General features: G+C 39.0%; 1 protein-coding gene across 11 annotated transcripts in view; it reads right to left on the bottom strand.

Annotated features, from left to right (window-relative positions):
- smtnb (smoothelin b) overlaps positions 1–19,828 on the bottom strand; it is a 299,570-nt gene that overhangs the window by 127,373 nt on the left and 152,369 nt on the right. For 10 of the 11 annotated variants that reach the window (XR_009515412.1, XR_009515411.1, XM_059987987.1 and 7 more), the window contains one exon: positions 7,011–7,104. Coding sequence is in view for 9 of the 11 variants with exons in the window: in XM_059987987.1 (XP_059843970.1) it covers positions 7,011–7,104 (94 nt within the window). In the remaining 2 variants the exon portion in view is untranslated. The remainder of the gene's footprint in view (positions 1–7,010; positions 7,105–19,828) is intronic. The other variant, XM_059987984.1, reaches the window with a different exon arrangement.

The following is a 19,828-nucleotide window of genomic DNA, read 5'->3' as shown; positions in this document are numbered from 1 at the left end:
GAACTGAGAAATCGTAAGGGCAAAAAGACGCTAATGGAAATTATCTACAGGCCCTCAAATAGTAGCCTGGATATAGGGTGCAAGTTGAATCAAGAGCTAAAATTAGCATGTCGCAAAGGTAATGCTACTGTTGTCATGGGGGATTTCAATATGCAGGTAGACTGGGAAAATCAGATTAGTACTGGAACCCGAGAAAGGGAGTTTGTGGAGTGCCTCCGAGATGGATTCTTAGAGCAGCTTGTACTGGAGCCTACCAGGGAGAAGGCAATTCTGGATCTAGTGTTGAATAATAAACTGGATTTGATAAGGGAACTCGAGGTAAAGGAGCCATTAGGAGATAGTGACCATAATATGATCAATTTTAATCTACAATTTGAGAGGGAGAAGGGAAAATTGGAAGAGTCAGTATTACAGTTGAATAAAGGGGACTATGGAGCCATGAGGAAGGAACTTGCCAAAGTTGACTGGAAGGATACTCTAGCAGGGATGACAGTAGAACAACAATGACAGGTATTTCTGGGAATAATACAAAAGGTGCAGGATCAGTTCATTCCAAAGAGGAAAAAAGATTCTAAGGGGAGTAGGGGGCAACCGTGGCTAACAAGGGAAGTCAAGGACAGTTCAAAAATAAAAGGGAAGTATAACAAAGCAAAGATGAGCAGGAAGCCAGAGGATTGGGAAATTTTTAAAGAGCAACAGAAGATTACTAAAAAGGCAATAGAGGGAGAAAAGCTGAGGTACAAAGGTAAGCTAGCCAAGAATATAAAGGAGGATAGTAAAAGCTTCTTTAGGTATGTGAAGAGGAAAAAATTAGTTAAGACCAAAGTTTCGGGTCCTTGAAACCAGAAACAGGTGAATTTATTATGGGGAACAAGGAAATGGCAGACAAGTTGAACTGGTACTTTGGATCTGTCTTCACTAGGGAAGACACAGACAATCTCCCAGATGTAATGGTGGCCAGAGGACCTAGTGTAACAGAGGAACTGAAGGAAATTCACATTAGGCAGAAAATGGTGTTGGGTAGACTGATGGGACTGAAGGCTGATAAATCCCCAGGGCCTGATGGTCTGCATCCCAGGTGGCTCTAGAAATCGTAAACACATTGGTAATCATTTTCCAATGTTCTATAGGTTCAGGATCAGTTCCTGAGGATTGGAGGGTAGCTAATGTTATCCCACTTTTTAAGAAAGCAGGGAGAGGGAAAACAAGAAATTATAGACCAGTTAGCCTGACATCAGTGGTGCGGAAGATGGTGGAGTCAATTATAAAAGATGAAATAACGGCACATTTGGATAGCAGTAACAGGATCAGTCCGAGTTAACATGGATTTACGAAGGGGAAATCATGCTTGACTAATCTTCTGGAATTTTTTTTGAGGATGTAACTATGAAAATGGACAAGGGAGAGCCAGTGGATGTAGTGCACCTGGACTTTCAGAAAGCCTTTGATAAGGTCCCACATAGGAGATTAGTGGGCAAAATTAGAGTACATGGTATTGGGGGTAGGGTACTGACATGGATAGAAAATTAGTTGGCAGACAGGAAACAAAGAGTAGGGATTAACGGGTCCTTTTCACAATGGCAGGCAGTGACTAGTGGGGTACCACAAGGCTCGGTGCTGGGACCGCAGCTATTTACAATATACATTAATGATCTAGGTGAAGGGATTAAAAGTAACATCAGCAAATCTGCAGATGACACAAAGCTGGGTGGCAGTGTGAAATATGAGGAGGATGTTAGGAGAATGCAAGGTGACTTGGACAGGTTAGGTGAGTGGGCAGATACATGGCAGATGCAGTTTAATGTGGATAAATGTGAGGTTATCCACTTTGGTGGCAAGAACAGGATGGCAGATTACTATCTGAATGGTGTCAAGTTAGGAAAAGGGGAAGTACAATGAGATCTAGGTGTTCTTATACATCAGTCACTGAAAGTAAGCAGGTAGGTACAGCAGGCAGTGAAGAAAGCTAATGACATGTTGGCCTTCATAACAAGAGGAGTTGAGCATAGGAGCAAACAGGCCCTTCTGCAGTTGTACAGGGCCCTGGTGAGACCACACCTGGAGTATTGTGTTCAGTTTTGGTCTCCAAATTTGAGGAAGGACATTCTTGCTATTGAGGGAGTGCAGCATAGGTTCACGAGGTTAATTCCAAGGATGGTGGGATTGTCATATGTTGAAAGATTGGAGCAACTGGGCTTATATACGCTGGAATTTAGAAGGATAAGAGGGGATCTGATTGGAACATATAAGATTATTAAGGGATTGGACATGCTAGAGACAGGAAACATGTTCCCAATGTTGGGGGAGTCTAGAACTAGAGGCCACAGTTTAAGAATAAGAGGTAGGCCATTTAGAACAGAGTTCAGGAAAAACTTTTTCACCCAGACAGTTGTAGATCTATGGAATGCTCTGCCTCAGAAGGCAGTGGAAGCCAATTCTTTAGATGCTTTCAAGAAAGAGTTAGATAGAGCTCTTAAAGATAGTGGAGTCAAAGGATATGGGGAGAAGTTCAGGAACAGGGTACTGATTGTGGATGATCAGCCATATCACATTGAATGGTGATGCTGGCTCAAAGGGCCGAAGGGCCTACTCCTGCACCTATTGTCTATTGTCTATAAAGTATTCATTAAGTATCTCTATTACCCCTGGTTCCATACACACTTTTCCACTGTCACACTTGATTGGTCTTATTCTCTCACGTTTTATCCTCTTGTTCTTTACATACTTGTAGAATGCCTTGGGGTTTTCCTTAATCCTGCTCACCAAGGCTTTCTCATGGCCCCTTCTGGCTCTCCTAATTTCATTCTTAAACTCTTTCCTACTAGCCTTATAATCTTCTAGATCTCTATTATTACCTAGTTTTTTGAATCTTTCATAAGCTTTTCTTTTCTTTTCGACTAGATTTTCAACAGCCTTTCTGCACCACGGTTCCTATACCCTACCATTCTTTCCCTGTCTCATTGGAATGTACCTGCGCAGAACGCCACACAAATATCCCGACCATTTGCCACATTTCTGCTGTACATTTCCTTAAGAACATCTGTTCCCAATTAATGCTTCCAAGTTCCTGCCTGATGTTTCCCCTTACTCTATTTAAACGCTTTTATAAATGTCTGTTTCTATCCCTCTCCGATACTATGGTAAAGGAGATAGAATTGTGAACACTATCTCCAAAATACTCTCCCACTGATTCCCAATACCAGATCAAGTACAGCCTCTCCTCTTGTAGGCTTATCTACATGAAACCTTCCTGAACACACCTAACAAACTCCACCCTATCTAAACCCCTTGCTCTAGGGAGATGCCAATCAATATTTGGGAAATTAAAATCTCCCACCACGATAACCCTGTTATTATTACACCTTTCCAAAATCTGTCTTCCTATATGCTCCTCGAGATCCCTGTTACTATTGGGTGGTCTATAAAAAACACCCAGTAGAGTTATTGACCCCTTCCTGTTTCTAACTTACACCCACAGAGACTCAGCAGACAATCCCTCCATGACTTCCTCCTTTTCTGCAGCCATGTCGCCATCTCTGACCAGCAGTGCTACGCCCCTCACCTCTTTTGCCTCTCTACCTATCCTTTCTGAAACATCTAAAACCTGGCACTCTAAGTAACCATTCCTGCCCCGGAGCCATCCAAGTCTCTATAATGGCCACAACATCATAGCTCCAAGGACTGATCCACACTCTAAACTCAACTGCTTTGTTCATGATACTTCTTGCATTAAAATAGACACATCTCAAACCATCAGTCTGAGCGCATCCCTTCTCTATCACCTGCCTATCCTCCCTCATGCACTGACTCAAAACTTCCTCTATTTGTGAGCCAACAGCCCCTTTCTCCGTCTCTTCAGTTCAGTTCCCAGCACTCAGCAATTCTAGTTTAAACTCTCCCCAATAGCTTTAGCAAACCTCCCTGCCAGGATACTGGTCCCCCTTGGATTCAAGTATAAACTGTCCTTTTTGCATGCCCCAAAAGAAGTCAGAATGATCCAGAAATCTGAATCCCTGCCCACTGCTCCAATCCCTCAGCATTTATCCTCCACCTCACTCTATTCCTATACTCACTATCGTGTCGTACAGGCAGTAATCCCGAGATTACTACTTTTGAGGTCCTGTTTCTCAACTTCCTTGTTAACTCCCTGTAGTCTGTTTGATGTCCATTAATGCCTTTGAGAACCTTGTCCCAGTGACAAAATAAATGTAAGTTAAGTCAGTGGAAACAAATCACATATCTTGTATCAATAAATGCACTACCAGACTCACAAACATACCATTAATCCAGTAGCATTACACATATTTCACACTTCACAAACACTTGCAGCTGTTCTGCAATGCAGATACATCATACATAGACAATTCAGTGCACTAAAGCTCTTCTCTATCACGTTCTCTCTCTCTCACCACACAGATATTCTAAATCACAACCAAGGAAAGAAAGCAGTAGCAGATAGTGGGAGGTGCACTTTGACCAGTACTCAGATATCAGGATACTGTGCATTAAGTCAAATGCCATCAGACTGAAGATCATAAAGTGACAGAGCTTGCTATTCAGCACAGAAACCGGCCCCTCAGCCCAACTCATCCGTGATGATAAAGTTGCCCAAGTGAGTCATTTGGTCCATATCCATCTAAATCTTTCCTACCCAAATGCCTTTTAAATGTCAGAATTGTATCTGTTTCTACCATTTCCTCTAGCAGCTTGTTACATATACCTAGAATCTACTGTGAAAACAAGAATCATCCCTCAGGTCCTATTTAATGTTATCTCTCTCACTTTAAACCTACGCTCTGCAGTTTTTGTCTCCAGTACCTTGAGAAAAGACTTTGGTTATGCCCCTCATGGTTCTATAAATCTCTATAAGGTCACCCCTCAGCATCTGACACTCTAGGGTAAAAACCCCGGCTTTTCTAACCTGTCTTTATAACTCAAACCAGGTAACATTATTATGTTAATTATTTTGCACCTTCTCCCATTAAATGGTATCCTTCCAATAGCAGGACAACCAGAAGTGTACACAGTACTCAAAATGTCACCTCACCAATGTCTTGTACAGCTATCACATAACATCTGATTGCAATATTTTGACCAAATTAAGGAAAGCAGATCAAGTGGCCTTTTCACCACCCGTCTACCTGTGTTGTCAATTTTAAGAAACTACATACCTGCACTCTAGGGTCTCTCTTTGTTCTACAAAACTCGACAGGGCCCTACAATTTGCAGTGCAGGGCTTACCCTGGTTTGCATTACCAAAATGCAGCACCTTGCATTTATCCAGATTAAACTCCATTTGCCATTCTTTGCCCACTAGAACAATTGATCAAGATCCCATTTAACTAATTCTATGATGGATTTTTGAAAGAACTGTTCCAAATGCATGCTATGAGCTCTTTTCCCCAAACTACTACTGAAATTTGATTACTTAGAGTGCTTTGCACACAATAGAAAGGCCATGAATAAGAAGAGAGGCGTGGGCAAAGTACAGCCTAAGATATGGGCTGCTGGATGGTAAAAGTAGCTCTAGCTCAACTGAGGATAAAATAAGCGTCAGCATTCAGTTGATTTATGCATAGCAGCAGTTCCATGAAGTATTAAAAAATCTAAACAGGATGAACACTAGAAGAATGGAGGTTAGATTCTAATTTGTGTAGGCTCATTTCACAAAGATCCACAGCTTGCGATGGTTCATGGAGCGTATCAGCAGAACATTTAATCTGTTCTGATCAAACGCAATCTAGTATCATTAAGATCCTTGACTCCATTATTTCCAACACTTTTAGAAATAATGTATATGTTTTCAAACCCTCCATAGATTATCTAACAACACACAAAAAATGCTGGTGGAATGCAGCAGGCCAGGCAACATCTATAGGATGAAGTACAGTCAATGTTTCAGGCCGAGACCTTTCGTCAGGTTATCTAACATTTGCTTTCCTGTAAGTAATTGAAGCAGTGAACTTCACAAGTAAGGTATTGTTACTATGTGAGTTGCACAAGTTGTCTCTCTCAGAATGAGAGGATATTGCTCCTTCAGTAACCAATTCTCTAAAATGTCATAAGCGAAAACTTTTATTTTCATTTAATTTTAATTGCCTCTATTATTCCTTTTCTAAACTTATCAACTTTTAGAGCAGGGGTTCCTAACCTGGGGTCCATGGACCCTTCAGATAACAGTAGGGGTCCATGGCATAAAAAGGGTTGGGAACTGTTGTTTTAAACAATCCTTAATACCTCTCCATAGAGCAAAGACATTAATCACCTGGCCTAATGGCTCAGTTTAAATTTCTTTCTGCAAATACACCCTTGTAATACGTTTTGTTTCTTTATATATGCTGGTGCTATAAATTCAAGGTAGTGTTGCTTTTGAATGGCCTGATCAAGTATGAAAGAGGATTAAAATTTGGACTGCAACTATAATCTGAATCTTCATTTCTAATTAGGACAAAGCGTATTACCCCAGGGGTCTTCCACATAAAGGCAATGGATAAACTAGAGCTCCCAACAGATCAAAAACCTGCAAACAGCTTAGTCAATAAAACTGAAATGTGTGCTGAGCTGTAATTAATTAAACCAGGAAATAAAAAAAAACTGAAGGTCACTCAATACATGCAATACAAAAGACACAGAACATAACATAGTACAGTCACTTAAAGAAAGGAGGACTTATCTCCTGATTAGAAATAAACTAGATTTATCAAACAGCAGGAAATTAATGACGACAAGTCTCACTAAAACAATGGTTAGCTAGTACATATGCACATCCACAACAGTGGCTTTTTACATGATTGTTCAGCTTACAATATTAGTTTTAACTACAACTTACTTTTTGGCATTGCTTGAGTCAAGTATAAAGTGCATAGTAAAAGTGAAATGGCTGCTTTTAGTAAAAGACTAGACAGGAATTGTTCTGAACTACGTCACAATTAATTGGTTTTCAGCTATACAGTCCTTTCAAAAGAGTTTTTTTCCCCTCAGAAAGGAAACAAAGCAAACACAATATGTACCATCAAGCTCACTTTGACCACTGTTCTGATTCTGAAGATCTTGGATCTGTGCTCGTATCTTCGGTTTGGGTTCCAGGTCCTCAGCTTCCGCTACCTAAAGGCAATAGACTTTAGTTGGTTAATACCTTACCATATGAAAGGAAATATGAAAATATAAAGTCTGCCTCATTATGAAACATTTGATACAAAATATTTTACATTTTATTTCCATGAACTCAAAATTAAATGTTCATCATTTTCGCCTAGCATTATTTTACATCAGCTTTTTTCACTAGAAGCAGATCTATAAAAAGTTAGGCTTGGGATGTGGCTCAGGAACACCGGTCTCTTGGAAACCAGCAGGATGACACAATAAAAACAGTTTTTAGTACTCTCAGACTGCTCATTACAAAAGGCATACTCCTAATGTATGTAATGTAATAATCAGAAAACAAAGATTTTCTACTGCTATAAAAGCATTCATTAAATTTCTAATTAACCTTTAAGAAATGATGGCAAACTATCACTTAAAACTATTAATTACATATAAATTATACATATATACATAAAAGCAAATGCATTCCTTCTAGCTACCTCTATCTTTAGCTAATTAAATTACTGAATAGCTGAGCCATGAAGTTTAAATTAAGCAAAGTTCCTGCTTGCATAGAGTCGAGGTAACACAAATTGCCTGAATCATAGTCAGAAGAACAGCACAATAGTGGATCATTTGACCAACGGCCTGTACCATTGCTGGACTCTTCAATTGGAGTTAATAATGCTTAACCCATTTTTACAAACAATATCTATACTTTCACTTATCCTAACAACTTCAGTGTAGGAAAGAGCTGAAAATTGTGAGGGGCAGGATTGTCATGCACGGCTTTGTTTGAGAGGAGACCTGATATGAGTAATTTGATTGGATGCTTCAAAGAGGTAACAAAAAGTATATTGATGAGAGCAGTACAACTGATATAGTTTACACAGACCTCATTGATACCTCTGACAAGACTTGCATGAGAAAACTATCCAAAAATGTTAGAGCACATGAGATCCAAGGTAAAATGGATACAACACTTGTTTAAGATCTGAAGGCAGAGGGTGAAGTTAGAAGGTAGTTCATGTGTAACATATGTCTATGGACTTTAAGAAGGGAAAGTTGGGAGAACACACGAGTCGTTATTGGGGTATCAGCAATGGAAGGGATGAGCAGCTTCAAGTTCCTGGGCATCAGAGGGTCTAACCTGGGCCCAATATATTCATGCAGTCATGAAGGAAGCATGCCAGGAGCTCTATTTCATTAGAAGATGGAGGAAATTCTGTATGTCACCAAAGAAAGACTCTAACAATTAAGTGGAGAGCATACTGACTGGTTGCAACATCGCCTGGTATAGAGGTTCCAATGTGCAGGATTGCAGATTGTAGACTCAGCCAGCTCCATCAAGGGCACAACCCTCCCCTCTACTGCGGACATCTTGAAAAGGCAGTGCCTCAAGGAGGCAGTACTCGTCATCATCTTTTCACTGCTACCATTAGTGAGGAGGTACAGGAGCCTGAAGGCCCACACTCAACTTCTTAAGAAAAGCATCTTTCCCACCACCATCCGATTTCTGAATGGTCCATGACCTCATGAACACTATCTCACTTTTCAAAGTTCAAAGTAAATTTATTATCAAAGTATATATATGTCACCATATACTAGCTTGAGATTAATTTCCCTTTTGGTACTATATTTTGTAACAGAGTAATTTTCATGTCTTGCAATGTATTGTTGCTGTAAAACAACAAATTTCATGACATACGTCAGTGATGCTAAACCTGATGCTGATTCTAATGGTCTATCTCAAGGACTGATGCTGAGATCCTTTCAGTTGTTATAGAAATAAAACTAACAAATGCATTAAAATTCAAGATTCAAGATTGTTTACTGTCATTCTTCACTACGTGAGTGTAAAGAAGAATGAAATGATTGTTAACCAAATTAATAATTTGGATATGAATTTTGGAGTAGGATTGGCAAATTCACAGGTAAAAAGATCATATACTTCGGGAGAACAAATAAAAGTAGGCCATTTGAAAAAGATAATAGAGGATATTGATAAACAGAGGGACATTAATGCACATGTTGAAGAATCCCAGTGCAAAGAACGTAGTGTAAGTGCAGGGAAGTTAGGGTACACCATCATAAACTACAACAGGCTGCCACACTTTAGGAAGAATGTGATTGCACTGGAGTAAATAAGGAGATCTTGGTTAAGAGGAGAGATTGGTTAGGTTGGGTTAGTCTTCACTGGAGTGGGGGAGCTTTGGTGGAAGAATCTGATAGAGATACATAAAATAATTTATTTTATTTTATTGAAATACAGCACGAGATAGGTCCTTCGAGCTGTGCCACCCTGCAATCTCCCAATTTAATCTTAGCCTAATCACATGACAATTTAGGTTTAGGTTAGGGCTTAGGTTTAGGGTAAGGGATAGAGAGGATCTGAGGAAGAATTTTTCATGCAGTGGGTGACGAAATGTGGAAAGCACTGAGGGGGTGATGGAGGCAGATACTCTCACAGCATTTAAATAGTACCTAGACAAGAACTTAAATCAGCAAGGAATAAAAAGCTGTGAAACACTGACAGATCACCTCCAGCACTTCTTAAAGACATGCTGGTTGTAAATTAAACAATTCTGGGAGAATCAGAGTGGGCATGGAAGAGAACAGTTTACAAAGAAGTGAGGGAACAGATAGAATTGCTCCAATATCTGAAAGACACATGTTAGGGCAAAAGGCTTTCTCCTGTACCATGAGGAAATATGAAAAACATGGAAGTCCTTCATATTAAATGGGAACTTCTCCCAAGTCGTCTTTAACCCTCTGTTCCTGCGATAAGGGATGTGTACTGATGAAGGGGCTTTGACCTGAAACATTTCTAATCACAGATCCTGCCTGACCAACTGTGAATTTCCAGCATTTATGTTTATGTATTGCAGTTCTATTGTCATCAGATTAATTTTCTGGAATTCTTTACCCATTAGCAGTGAGGAGGTGCTGCTGCATCAACAGCAACTGTTCTCAAGGAAGGGCACTTAGAGATGGATGGCTTTGCCGATGACCCCAAATCCCATGAATGAATAAAATAATTATTTTTAGCTGTTTTTTTATATCCATAATTGCCACCTACTCTTGACAACATTCAAGTAACTCTTCACTTTACATTGAAAAACCCTCCCTTTTGTGATTTTCATTTACAATTTTTTTTGTTTTCATGTTTCAGAATGCTACTAAAGGTAACAATCCTGCCATTTTAGGGAAAACAAAAACAACCAGTAACACATTAGATGTTACCCTAATGAATGTGAAAACAGACTAAGCACATCCTGGTGTGATTCACCCAAACTCTGACATCATTTCCTCAACATATTCCACAAACATGACACATTGATGACTTACTATTACTAACTGGACCAAAGGACAATGAATTTGTTATTTATACACATTTCAATCAAGAGTCTATACCATAAATTGTGAAATTGTACAGTATTATCCCTGAGAGATACCATTTTATATATTTAAGAAAAAGAATCACAATACAAGACTGGTATAATCTAGTACAGATCAAGGCTATCTGTGAATGGAAAACTGGCATTCACATATACCTCACTTTGAGGCCAGACTGTGACTAATTATAGGGAGTCAGGACACTTATGACAATGGACTGTGGTTCATTCCATGCTTAAGTCAGTAGTAAAGTTGTTCTCCATTGGGAAAATCATGATGTTAACCTTGTTCTCCCCACTGTATTACAGGCAACCCATCCTTGTTTTCATGACCAGTCACTACAGTTTATCATGCCTTTGTCTTTACTGCTGCCTGCAGTTTACAACTTTCTAAAGGAAGAAACCAATCCCAAAGATTTCTTAAAGCTGTCATGGTCCGGCCCATAAAGTCCGCATTCCAGTTCATGATCTGGTCCGTGGAGTCCGGACTCCGGGTCTTCCGGCTGTCCCTTGCTTCAGTTGGGCTTAATCATAGGCACCCGATTCTCATCTTGCGGCTGGGAATATAAATGGCCCTGGGGTCAAATGTGGTTCCTGGAGAGTGGCTGGGCTGGTGGAGATTCGGCGAGGTTGCAAGCTGAGTACTTTCAGTCGGACAGCGGATGGCTAAACAATTAGATTGTGAATGGGCGGAGGAGGGCAGGAGGAAATGACGATTCAGGCAGTGAGTTAGAGATGGAGGTTGGCGGGAAAGAGGAATGGAGTGGAAAAAGCAAGAAAAGAAAACAGAGGTATGAGATGTCAAATTCTGAGGAGTCAGGGGATGACTGTAGTAGGATAACAAAACAATGGAAAGAAGATGAGATTCAAACAATTATAAAACTGAGCGAAGATGGGGGTGTCTTTTGGTGAATGGAGCCCGATTCATTTGACGAAGGTAATCAACAAAACTTATAGGTGAGGTCAAAAGAGCAAAGGTATTACAGAATGGATCGCTATTAGTGATTTGTTGGGATAGTGCTCAGCAAGGCAAAGTGATAAGATTAAATAAAATAGATGGAAGAAAAGTACAAGGTTCAATACCCAACAATAGAAAGTGGACTAAAGGAGTTATTTCAGGAATACCAACAAAAGTTACTATGGATGAGATTAAACAGAACATAAAAGAAGCAAAAATTACTGAGGCCAAACGTTTGAAAGTAACAAGAAATGGAAAAAGATGTGATAGTTTATTGGTTATGATTAACTTTGAAGAAAGATTGCTGACTAAAGTTTATTTAGGGTATATGTGTTATGAGGTCAGAATATATATATCACTGCCTTTAAGATGCTTTAAATGTCAGAAATTTGGGCATATTGTGGCAGTCTGCAGAGGGAAACAAAGATGTGGGAGATGCGCTGGAGAGCATGAATAGGGGAAATGTGAGGCGGGAGCTAGGCTGAAATGCTGCAATTGTGGCGGGGAACACAGTGCAGCTTATCGAGGGTGCACAAGTAGCAAGAAGGCAGCTAAGATACAATATTTTAAGGTAACTCAAGGGGTTAGCTAATCAGAGGCAGTAAAAGGTATCGCTGAAAAGGGGAAGGCTATCAAGCTAACAACTATAGGAAATAATAAATCAGCGAACTGTGAGGGCTGTAATAAGATAAATAAGGATACACTAATAATGAGTAGAAAGGATTTCGTACTGTTTATGGCAGATGCAATTAACTGTTCAGCACAAACTGACAAGAGAACAGCAAAAATTAAAATTATAATCAAATCTGCAGAAAAATATTTTGGTATTAAAGAGCTTAGGCGGGAATTATTTAAAGAAATGTTGAATGGAGGATAAAACAGTTCACAGGTGGGGAGGCGGGATCTTAATGGCTGTATATATTTTACGATAGAATGCAAGGAGTCTTATCACAAATGGCCAAGAATTTAAGAAATATGTATCAGAACTTAAGGAAAAACCTCAGATTTTCTGTATACAGGAAACATGGTTGAAACCAAACTTAAGACTTTGTTTTACAAGGATATACAGCTATTAGAAAGGATAGAAATGATGGCAATGGTGGAGGAGTAGCAATAAATATAACCAGTGGGATGAGGTATAATATAATCAACATAGGGCAAAAATATGAATCAATAACAATCAAAATTTGGATAGGTAGAGAAAGTTTGGTAATAATATACTATAATCCATGTAGAAGATTAAGCAGAGATACATTAAACACAGTGGGTGGTGGGATGAAAGGGAAAATAATATGGTGTGGGGATTTCAATGGACACAGTACACTATGGGGATGTAAAAATACTGATAAAAATGGATTCGTGATAGAAGAATTTACAGATGACGAAAAACTGGTATGTATAAATAATGGAGAAGGTACAAGATATAACATTTCCCAAAACACAAAATCCACAATAGACTTAACATTTGTAAGTAGAGAATTAGCAGGGATCAGTACTTGGAACGTATTAAAACAAACTACAGTAGGAAATGATCACTATCCCATACTCACGAAGATTCAGATTAAAATAGAACAAAATAAAGGACCTAGAGTGTCAAGGTGGAAACTAAATGAGGCAGATTGGGAGATATTTCAAAGAAGAAGTGAAGCAAGATGCATAAAGATTTTAGATGCAGATATATTAGAAAAAGAAGAAATGAATGATACAGCAATTTTAAATTCGGCAGAAGAAACAATTCCGAAAAGTAAAGGTAGAGGAGAGAGGAAAAGTGTTCCTTGGTGGAATTGTGAATGTAGCAGAAGTATAAAAGTAAGAAATAAAGCATTTAAAGTGTTAAAAAGACAACATCCTGTAGAAACATTAATACAATATAGAAGAGAACAGGCAGTAGTTTGGAAAATAATCAGACAGGCAAAGCGAGCATACTGGAGACAATATAGTAAAAAAATTGGAAGAGAAACTCAACTGTCTGAAATACGGGCCATGATAAGAAAAATGAATGGTATAAGAAATAGCAAGGAGATTCCTGTGCTAAAAAGCAAGGACATAATGGCAATCAACAATGTATAAAAAGCAGAAATATTGGCAAAAACTTTTGTTAACATACATAGCTCAGAAAATTTGACAGTTGAGGCTAGACGGCAAAGGGAGGAGAAAAATCCAGGAAGTACGGACAAAACAGCAACATCGGAAGTGCTGGATACTCCTATTAGTATAACAGAAATAGAAAGAGCCATTATGAATGTGCGGCCAACTTCTCCTGGGAAGGACCAAGTATGGAGTATAATGCTGAAGCACTTATCAGGAAGTGCACTTCTAGTTCTGCCGAGACTGTTTAATGATATATGGGAAAGAGGTAAAAATCCATCTGCATGGAAATATTTTGTTACTGTTCCAATATTAAAACTTGGCAAAGACACATCAGACCCAACAAATTATAGACCAATTGCATTAGCTTCACAGCTAGGTAAAATTATGGAACGAATAATAACTGATAGGCTTACATACTTTCTAAAAAAAAGTCTTATTTCTCCCTACCAAAGCAGTTTTTGTAAAGGAAGAACTACAGTAGATTCAATACTTAGCTTGGAGTCTGAAATTAGGAAGGATCAAACCAACAAAGAAATGGTCCTGGCGGTATTCTTCGACATAGAAAAGGCATATGATATGCTCTGGAAAGAGGGAGTGTTAATTAAATTAAAAGAATTAGGGGTGGAAGGAAAATTATCTAACTAGGTTCTAGACTTTCCTTTTGATCGACCAATTCAAGTCAAGGTGGAAGAAGAGTACTCCAGGATATATTCGGTTGAAAACGGAACACCACAAGGTAGTGTCTGCAGTCCATTACTGTTTATCATAATGATAAATGACATATTTGAGCTAGTTGAACATGGTTTGGGGAAATCCTTATATGCAGATGATGGGGCTTTATGGGTAAGGGGAAGAAATCTAATTTATATACAAAGGAAAATGCAAGATGCAATTAATAAAGTGGAGTGGGTAAATAAATGGGGTTTCAAATTGTCTATAAGTAAGTCATAAGTGATATGTTTCTCAAGAAATCATAAACCAGTTTCTGTGAAATTATATGAACAAAAATTAGAGCAAGTAAAGGTAATTTGGTTCCTCGGTTTGTTACTTGATGAGAAACTTAGCTGGAAAAAGCAAATTGAGAAAGTTACAAACAAATGTAAAAAAATAAACAACTTATTGAGATGTCTTGCTGGACAAGATTGGGGTGCGAGCAGGTTATCGCTATTAAGTATTTATCAAGCTCTAATGATGGCTACCTTGGATTATAGATATATAGCATACATGTCAGCTGCAAAAAGTAATTTAAAAATGCTGGATGTTGAGCAAGCTCAGGCCCTCAGGATATGTAGTGGTGCCTTCAGAACATCACCTGTATCAGCTCTTCAAGTCGAAACAGAGGAAATGTCATTAAGACAGAAGAATAAAGTTAATGCTACATTACTGGGTTGACGTCATGGGGCATAACAATTCACATCCAGTTGAATCTATACTAAAAGACTGTTGGGAACATAATAATTCAAATTATAATAGCTTTGGATGGATTGGGGATGCAGTAGCACAAAGACATGATCTACACAAGCTGGAATATAACCCTACAGTTCCATTATCTGATGTTCCTCCATGGCTCTTTACAATACATACAGTGGACATAAACCTGCAATAACTTTTTAAAAAGCCTAAATGTGGAATCAAACTGATAGTACAAGGATATATACACCTGCATTTTAGAAACAAATTAGTAATATTTACGGATGGATCAAAGGACCCTAGGTCTGGCCACACAGGTATTGCAGTCTACATTCCTCAGTGCAAAACTAGCGTTAGGAAAAGAACATCAAACCACTTATCAGTGTATACAACAGAATTAATGGCAATACTGAGTGCGTTATCTTGGATAGAAGAAAATAATGTCAAAAAGGCTGTAATTTGTTCAGACAGTTTGTCTGCATTAATCTCTATCAAATCAAGAAAATCAGAAAGTAGACAGGATATTTTATTGAAGATTCTCTGAAAGTTGTATAATCTGACCAAAAATGGGGTAGAAATAAGCTTCCTTTGGGTTCCTGCTCATTGTGGTGTGGAGGGTAATGAAAAAGTGGACATTATAGCTAAACAATCACTCAAATTGTCTAGAATAGAGGTCCAGATCCCTCTAAGCAAAGCAGAAGTCAAAAGCATTATAAAAACATGTATTGAGGAGACATGGCAGAAGCATTGGGATAAGTGTGAAACAGGGAGACAACTGTACAAAATACAAAGGCAAGTCAGATACCAAAGAATATCAGGTGGCCATAGAAAGATAGAAGTGATCATCAGTCATTTATGAATTGATCACACAAGTCTTAATTACACATTATACAAAATAGGGAAACATCCAACTGGGTTGTGTGAATACCGTAATCAACCAGAAACAGTTGAACATGTATTGATAAAATTTAAGAAGTATGAAAGAGAAAGAGTGAAGATGACAGGAGAGCTTCAGATAAACAAAAAAACTGTTGTGGGTATAGAAGACATTTTAGGTGGGAGTTCAAGAGAAATACGGACCTATATCATGAAGTATCTGAAAGACTCTGGTTTATTATATAAAATTTAGGGAATGCAATTCTTTTCATTCCTCCTGCTTATCAAATGATCCACACTCCAGTCTAGTAGGTGGCGGTAATGCACCTTAAAGCTGGTTTGCCAGCCATCATAAAACAACACAGGAAGAAGAAGAAGAATGTGGTCCCTCATCTCATCAGTATCCCCTTGGAGCAACTTGCCAGTGGATGGCTACAGCAGCCATTCATGATCTCTAGGCCTGGTTGGAGGACCACTGCTTCATGGAGCCTTGTTGTCGCTAGTTGGAGCAGTCATAGATTCAGCCGTTTCCGGGGCCAGTTGAGTGACCATCTGCCACTCTGAGTCAGATATGGATTCGGCTCCCTTCCTGTCCTCACTTCTGTGGGGTAAGTCAGGCTGTCTTTGCCGTTACCCTACAGCGGGATCTGTCCCTTCCTGTCCTCACTTCTGTGGGGTAAGTCAGGCTGTCTTTGCTGTTACCCTACAGTGGGATCTGTCCCTTCCTGTCCTCGCTTCTGTGGGGTAAGTCAGGCTGTCTTTGCTGTTACCCTACAGTGGGATCTGTCCCTTCCTGTCCTTGCCTCTGTGGGGTAAGTCAGGCTGTCTTTGCTGTTACCCTACAGTGGGATCTGTCCCTTCCTGTCCTTGCCTCTGTGGGGTAAGTCAGGCTGTCTTTGCTGTTACCCTACAGTGGGATCTGTCCCTTCCTGTCCTTGCCTCTGTGGGGTAAGCCACGCTGTCTTTGCCATTACCCTGAGGCAGGACTGTTCTCTACCCCTCCCCATCTGAATCCCTGACAGTTTCCTCGGCGGTTTACCTCAGCAGTCATCCCAGCCCGGCATCCAAGGAAGAACCCTAGCCTTGTCCAGTCCTATAGCCATGTCAGGTCTCTGCCTAGTTCCGGGGTCTGAGCCCGAGTCAAAACCCAGGTTCTGGGTTCTTGTCCAGCTCTGACTCAGAGTCCTAGCCCAGGCTCCTAGTTCCCAGTTCCTTGTCCTGGTCCCACTTTCCTAGCCGAAGTCCTAGCCCAAGTCTGTGTTCCTGTCCCAGCTCCTAGTCTGTGTCCAGTCCTGTCCCTAACTCTAGTCTAGTCCAGTTCCCAGTACTTCAGTGTCTGTGCCTTGCATTTGGGTCTATTCCCAACGCGCCCCCCGCCCCCGTATGACAAAAGCAAGAATATCCATCCCAATTTTACAAGCTTTTCGTGACTTGCAATTTGACATCAGTGCTAAATGACATATGTTCGGTGCATAAAACATAGGAAAATTTTAATTTCAAGGCATACATGATTTTAATGTGTTTTCAGTTTCAAGATACCTGGGTATATCTCACACTGTGGTGAATAAAGACCAAGTTGGATGTCTGCAAAGCTTGCCAATCAATTTTACTCCATCCAATTAAAAAGTAAGCCCAGCTGAGGATAGGATCGAGTTAATTGCAATGCCTCCACTCAAGTCTGAAACTTGTGCTGACACTGAACTTTCCAACTTTATAATGGAAACTTGGGTGAGGTAGCAGAGGGTAGTTAGTTCTATGGAATTGTTCCTCAATAAGAATGAAAGAAAAGAGGGCATAAAAATTGCAGATTTTTTTCAGTACAGAAATGTTTCAATTATTGGTTATGATCTCTAAAAAATTTAATCTTTGCTTCAAGGGAAGAATCATCAGTTCTCAATTGTTATAATAATGTTGAGCAAAACCTTTATTGTATTTTTTTAATTGCTCATTTTTAGTTTTAAACTGGAGACCAAAAACTGCAAGAATAGGGATAAAAAATCCCAAAGTGATTTTTTTTTTAAGTATGAAGCCTCACCATGCTGATAATCAGTGTAAGTCTGTTGCCAGGAAAAATATCTAAATATGCAGAGCTTTTTTGGATTTAAAAATGGGCTGTACTTTAACCTCTGATCTTGCTGGACAACAGCTCATTAGACTGAAAGGAGATGGGAAAATCTACCAAGTCCCAAGGCAACCATGCATGCTCCGAAAAGCAGCAGGTATTCATTCTTCAGACCCACCACTCCTATAAACAATGGCTGAATGGAAGAAACTTTTCTATTAAGAAGTTCAGCATTATTACAATGGAAACATATTGTATTCCAAATTAGCATTTAGAAACCCACACAAAATGTGCGTTTAATTAGACATTATTCATAGTACACACAGATAGTGTATAATTATTAGAAAATTACCAGATGCAATGATTCAGATCATAAGCATCATAAAAATGCCTAAATATTTATGAAATAAATTTGAAATCCCAAACATGTACAGTACCTCCCAGAAACAGAGTAAAATTAGACATAATTATTCACGTTTACCCAAGAATACTGACATCTCACACTATGAACAGTCTTCTATTCCAAGGCTAGCCATAGATCAGACATGATTAAATGCAACCAGATAAATAAAGTAATGAATTTATCACCTCCAATTTAATTAAACAATCTATTAAGCACAGATTGTAACAAAAACTCTGTCACAGATTAAAATTTTGGTCAGACAATTAGTATGTACAATTAACTGTTTACAATCTGTTCATAATCTTCTCAGAAAATCTGATTGATCTAATAAAGTACAAAACGTTCTAGACGCAGATATATATTAGAACTGATGTTAATCTTCTGCTCCATATAGTTCAATTCAGTACAAATATCAGGGAATTATTTTTCAGCATTTTTCTCATTATCCAGCCATCCTTTCCTTAATTCTTCCATCACTCATTTAAATTCTGTAGCTCTACTGATGTCAGTTGTCTTCCATTACTGCACTCAAGTTGCCAGATTTAATTGGCAATTTAACCAAATCACATAGTATACCAGATCCAGGTTCCACAATCTATGAATGGTTAAAATTAGCTAACTCAAGGAAGATTAATGAGGTTTTTAAATTCTATATATCAGCGCTCAACAAATTTCTTAACAAATAGTCAATTATAATAATTTAAAATATTTTATGTTGATGAAATGATGCAGATTACAGACCATTACAGAACATAAGAAATAAATTTAATTCCACTGAACAAAGCATATGATCTTGGTGCCTTTGGTTGTGGTAGACCTTTAAATTTTCTGCATGGTCAGTACTTGTTCTCAACTCACTTCCTTAGTCGGCTCCTCTATAGACTCTTAACATTGGTACGAAAGAAGAGATTACAGTGTAGTGGCATTAGGAGCTTCAAATTAGTAGAGAACACTGAAGAGATTTCACTCGAGACAATGATGAGGATATGTTCAATATCCATCATTACTTCAGAATCATTTCAAGGTTCTAATCACTCTTAATAAGCTCCAATGTATATGCCACTTCTGTATGCCTGACAGCAGAATCCTGAAACAGGCCCTCTACTTCAACTCCATTACTTCAGGAGATTACTAGGGGGGGGAAGAAGATTCATCAAGAAGGCACTCAAAGACTCCTTAAACACAATTGCAGCATTCTCGTTGACTCAGAGGAATCCTGGCCCCATGACTACGGACAGTAAGAGAAGCATCTGGTAATGACTCTCTTTAGAATCAAGTGGAAGTCTACTGAAAATGTCAAATGCAGCACAACACATCTCAAACTATCTACACAGTGCTCCACCTGGCAGAGTCTGCAGGTTCCAATTTGGTTTCATCTTCTATGTTAGAACCTACAGATCGGGAGTTCCCAACCTTTTTTTTATGCCATGGTTCCATGGATCCCAATTTGGGAAACCCTGTTATACAGGAACTGCCCTAGGAAATGGGTAGAGTACAAGTGTCTCTGTACTTATCTCATGATGTACCTGCTGTATAAATCCTATGAAAAG

This window comes from Hypanus sabinus, chromosome 13 (assembly GCF_030144855.1).
Source record: "Hypanus sabinus isolate sHypSab1 chromosome 13, sHypSab1.hap1, whole genome shotgun sequence".
Classification (NCBI taxonomy): Eukaryota; Metazoa; Chordata; class Chondrichthyes; order Myliobatiformes; family Dasyatidae; genus Hypanus; species Hypanus sabinus.
The sequence above is the reverse complement of the archived record's forward strand: the minus strand, read 5'-3'. Positions and strand labels throughout refer to the sequence as shown.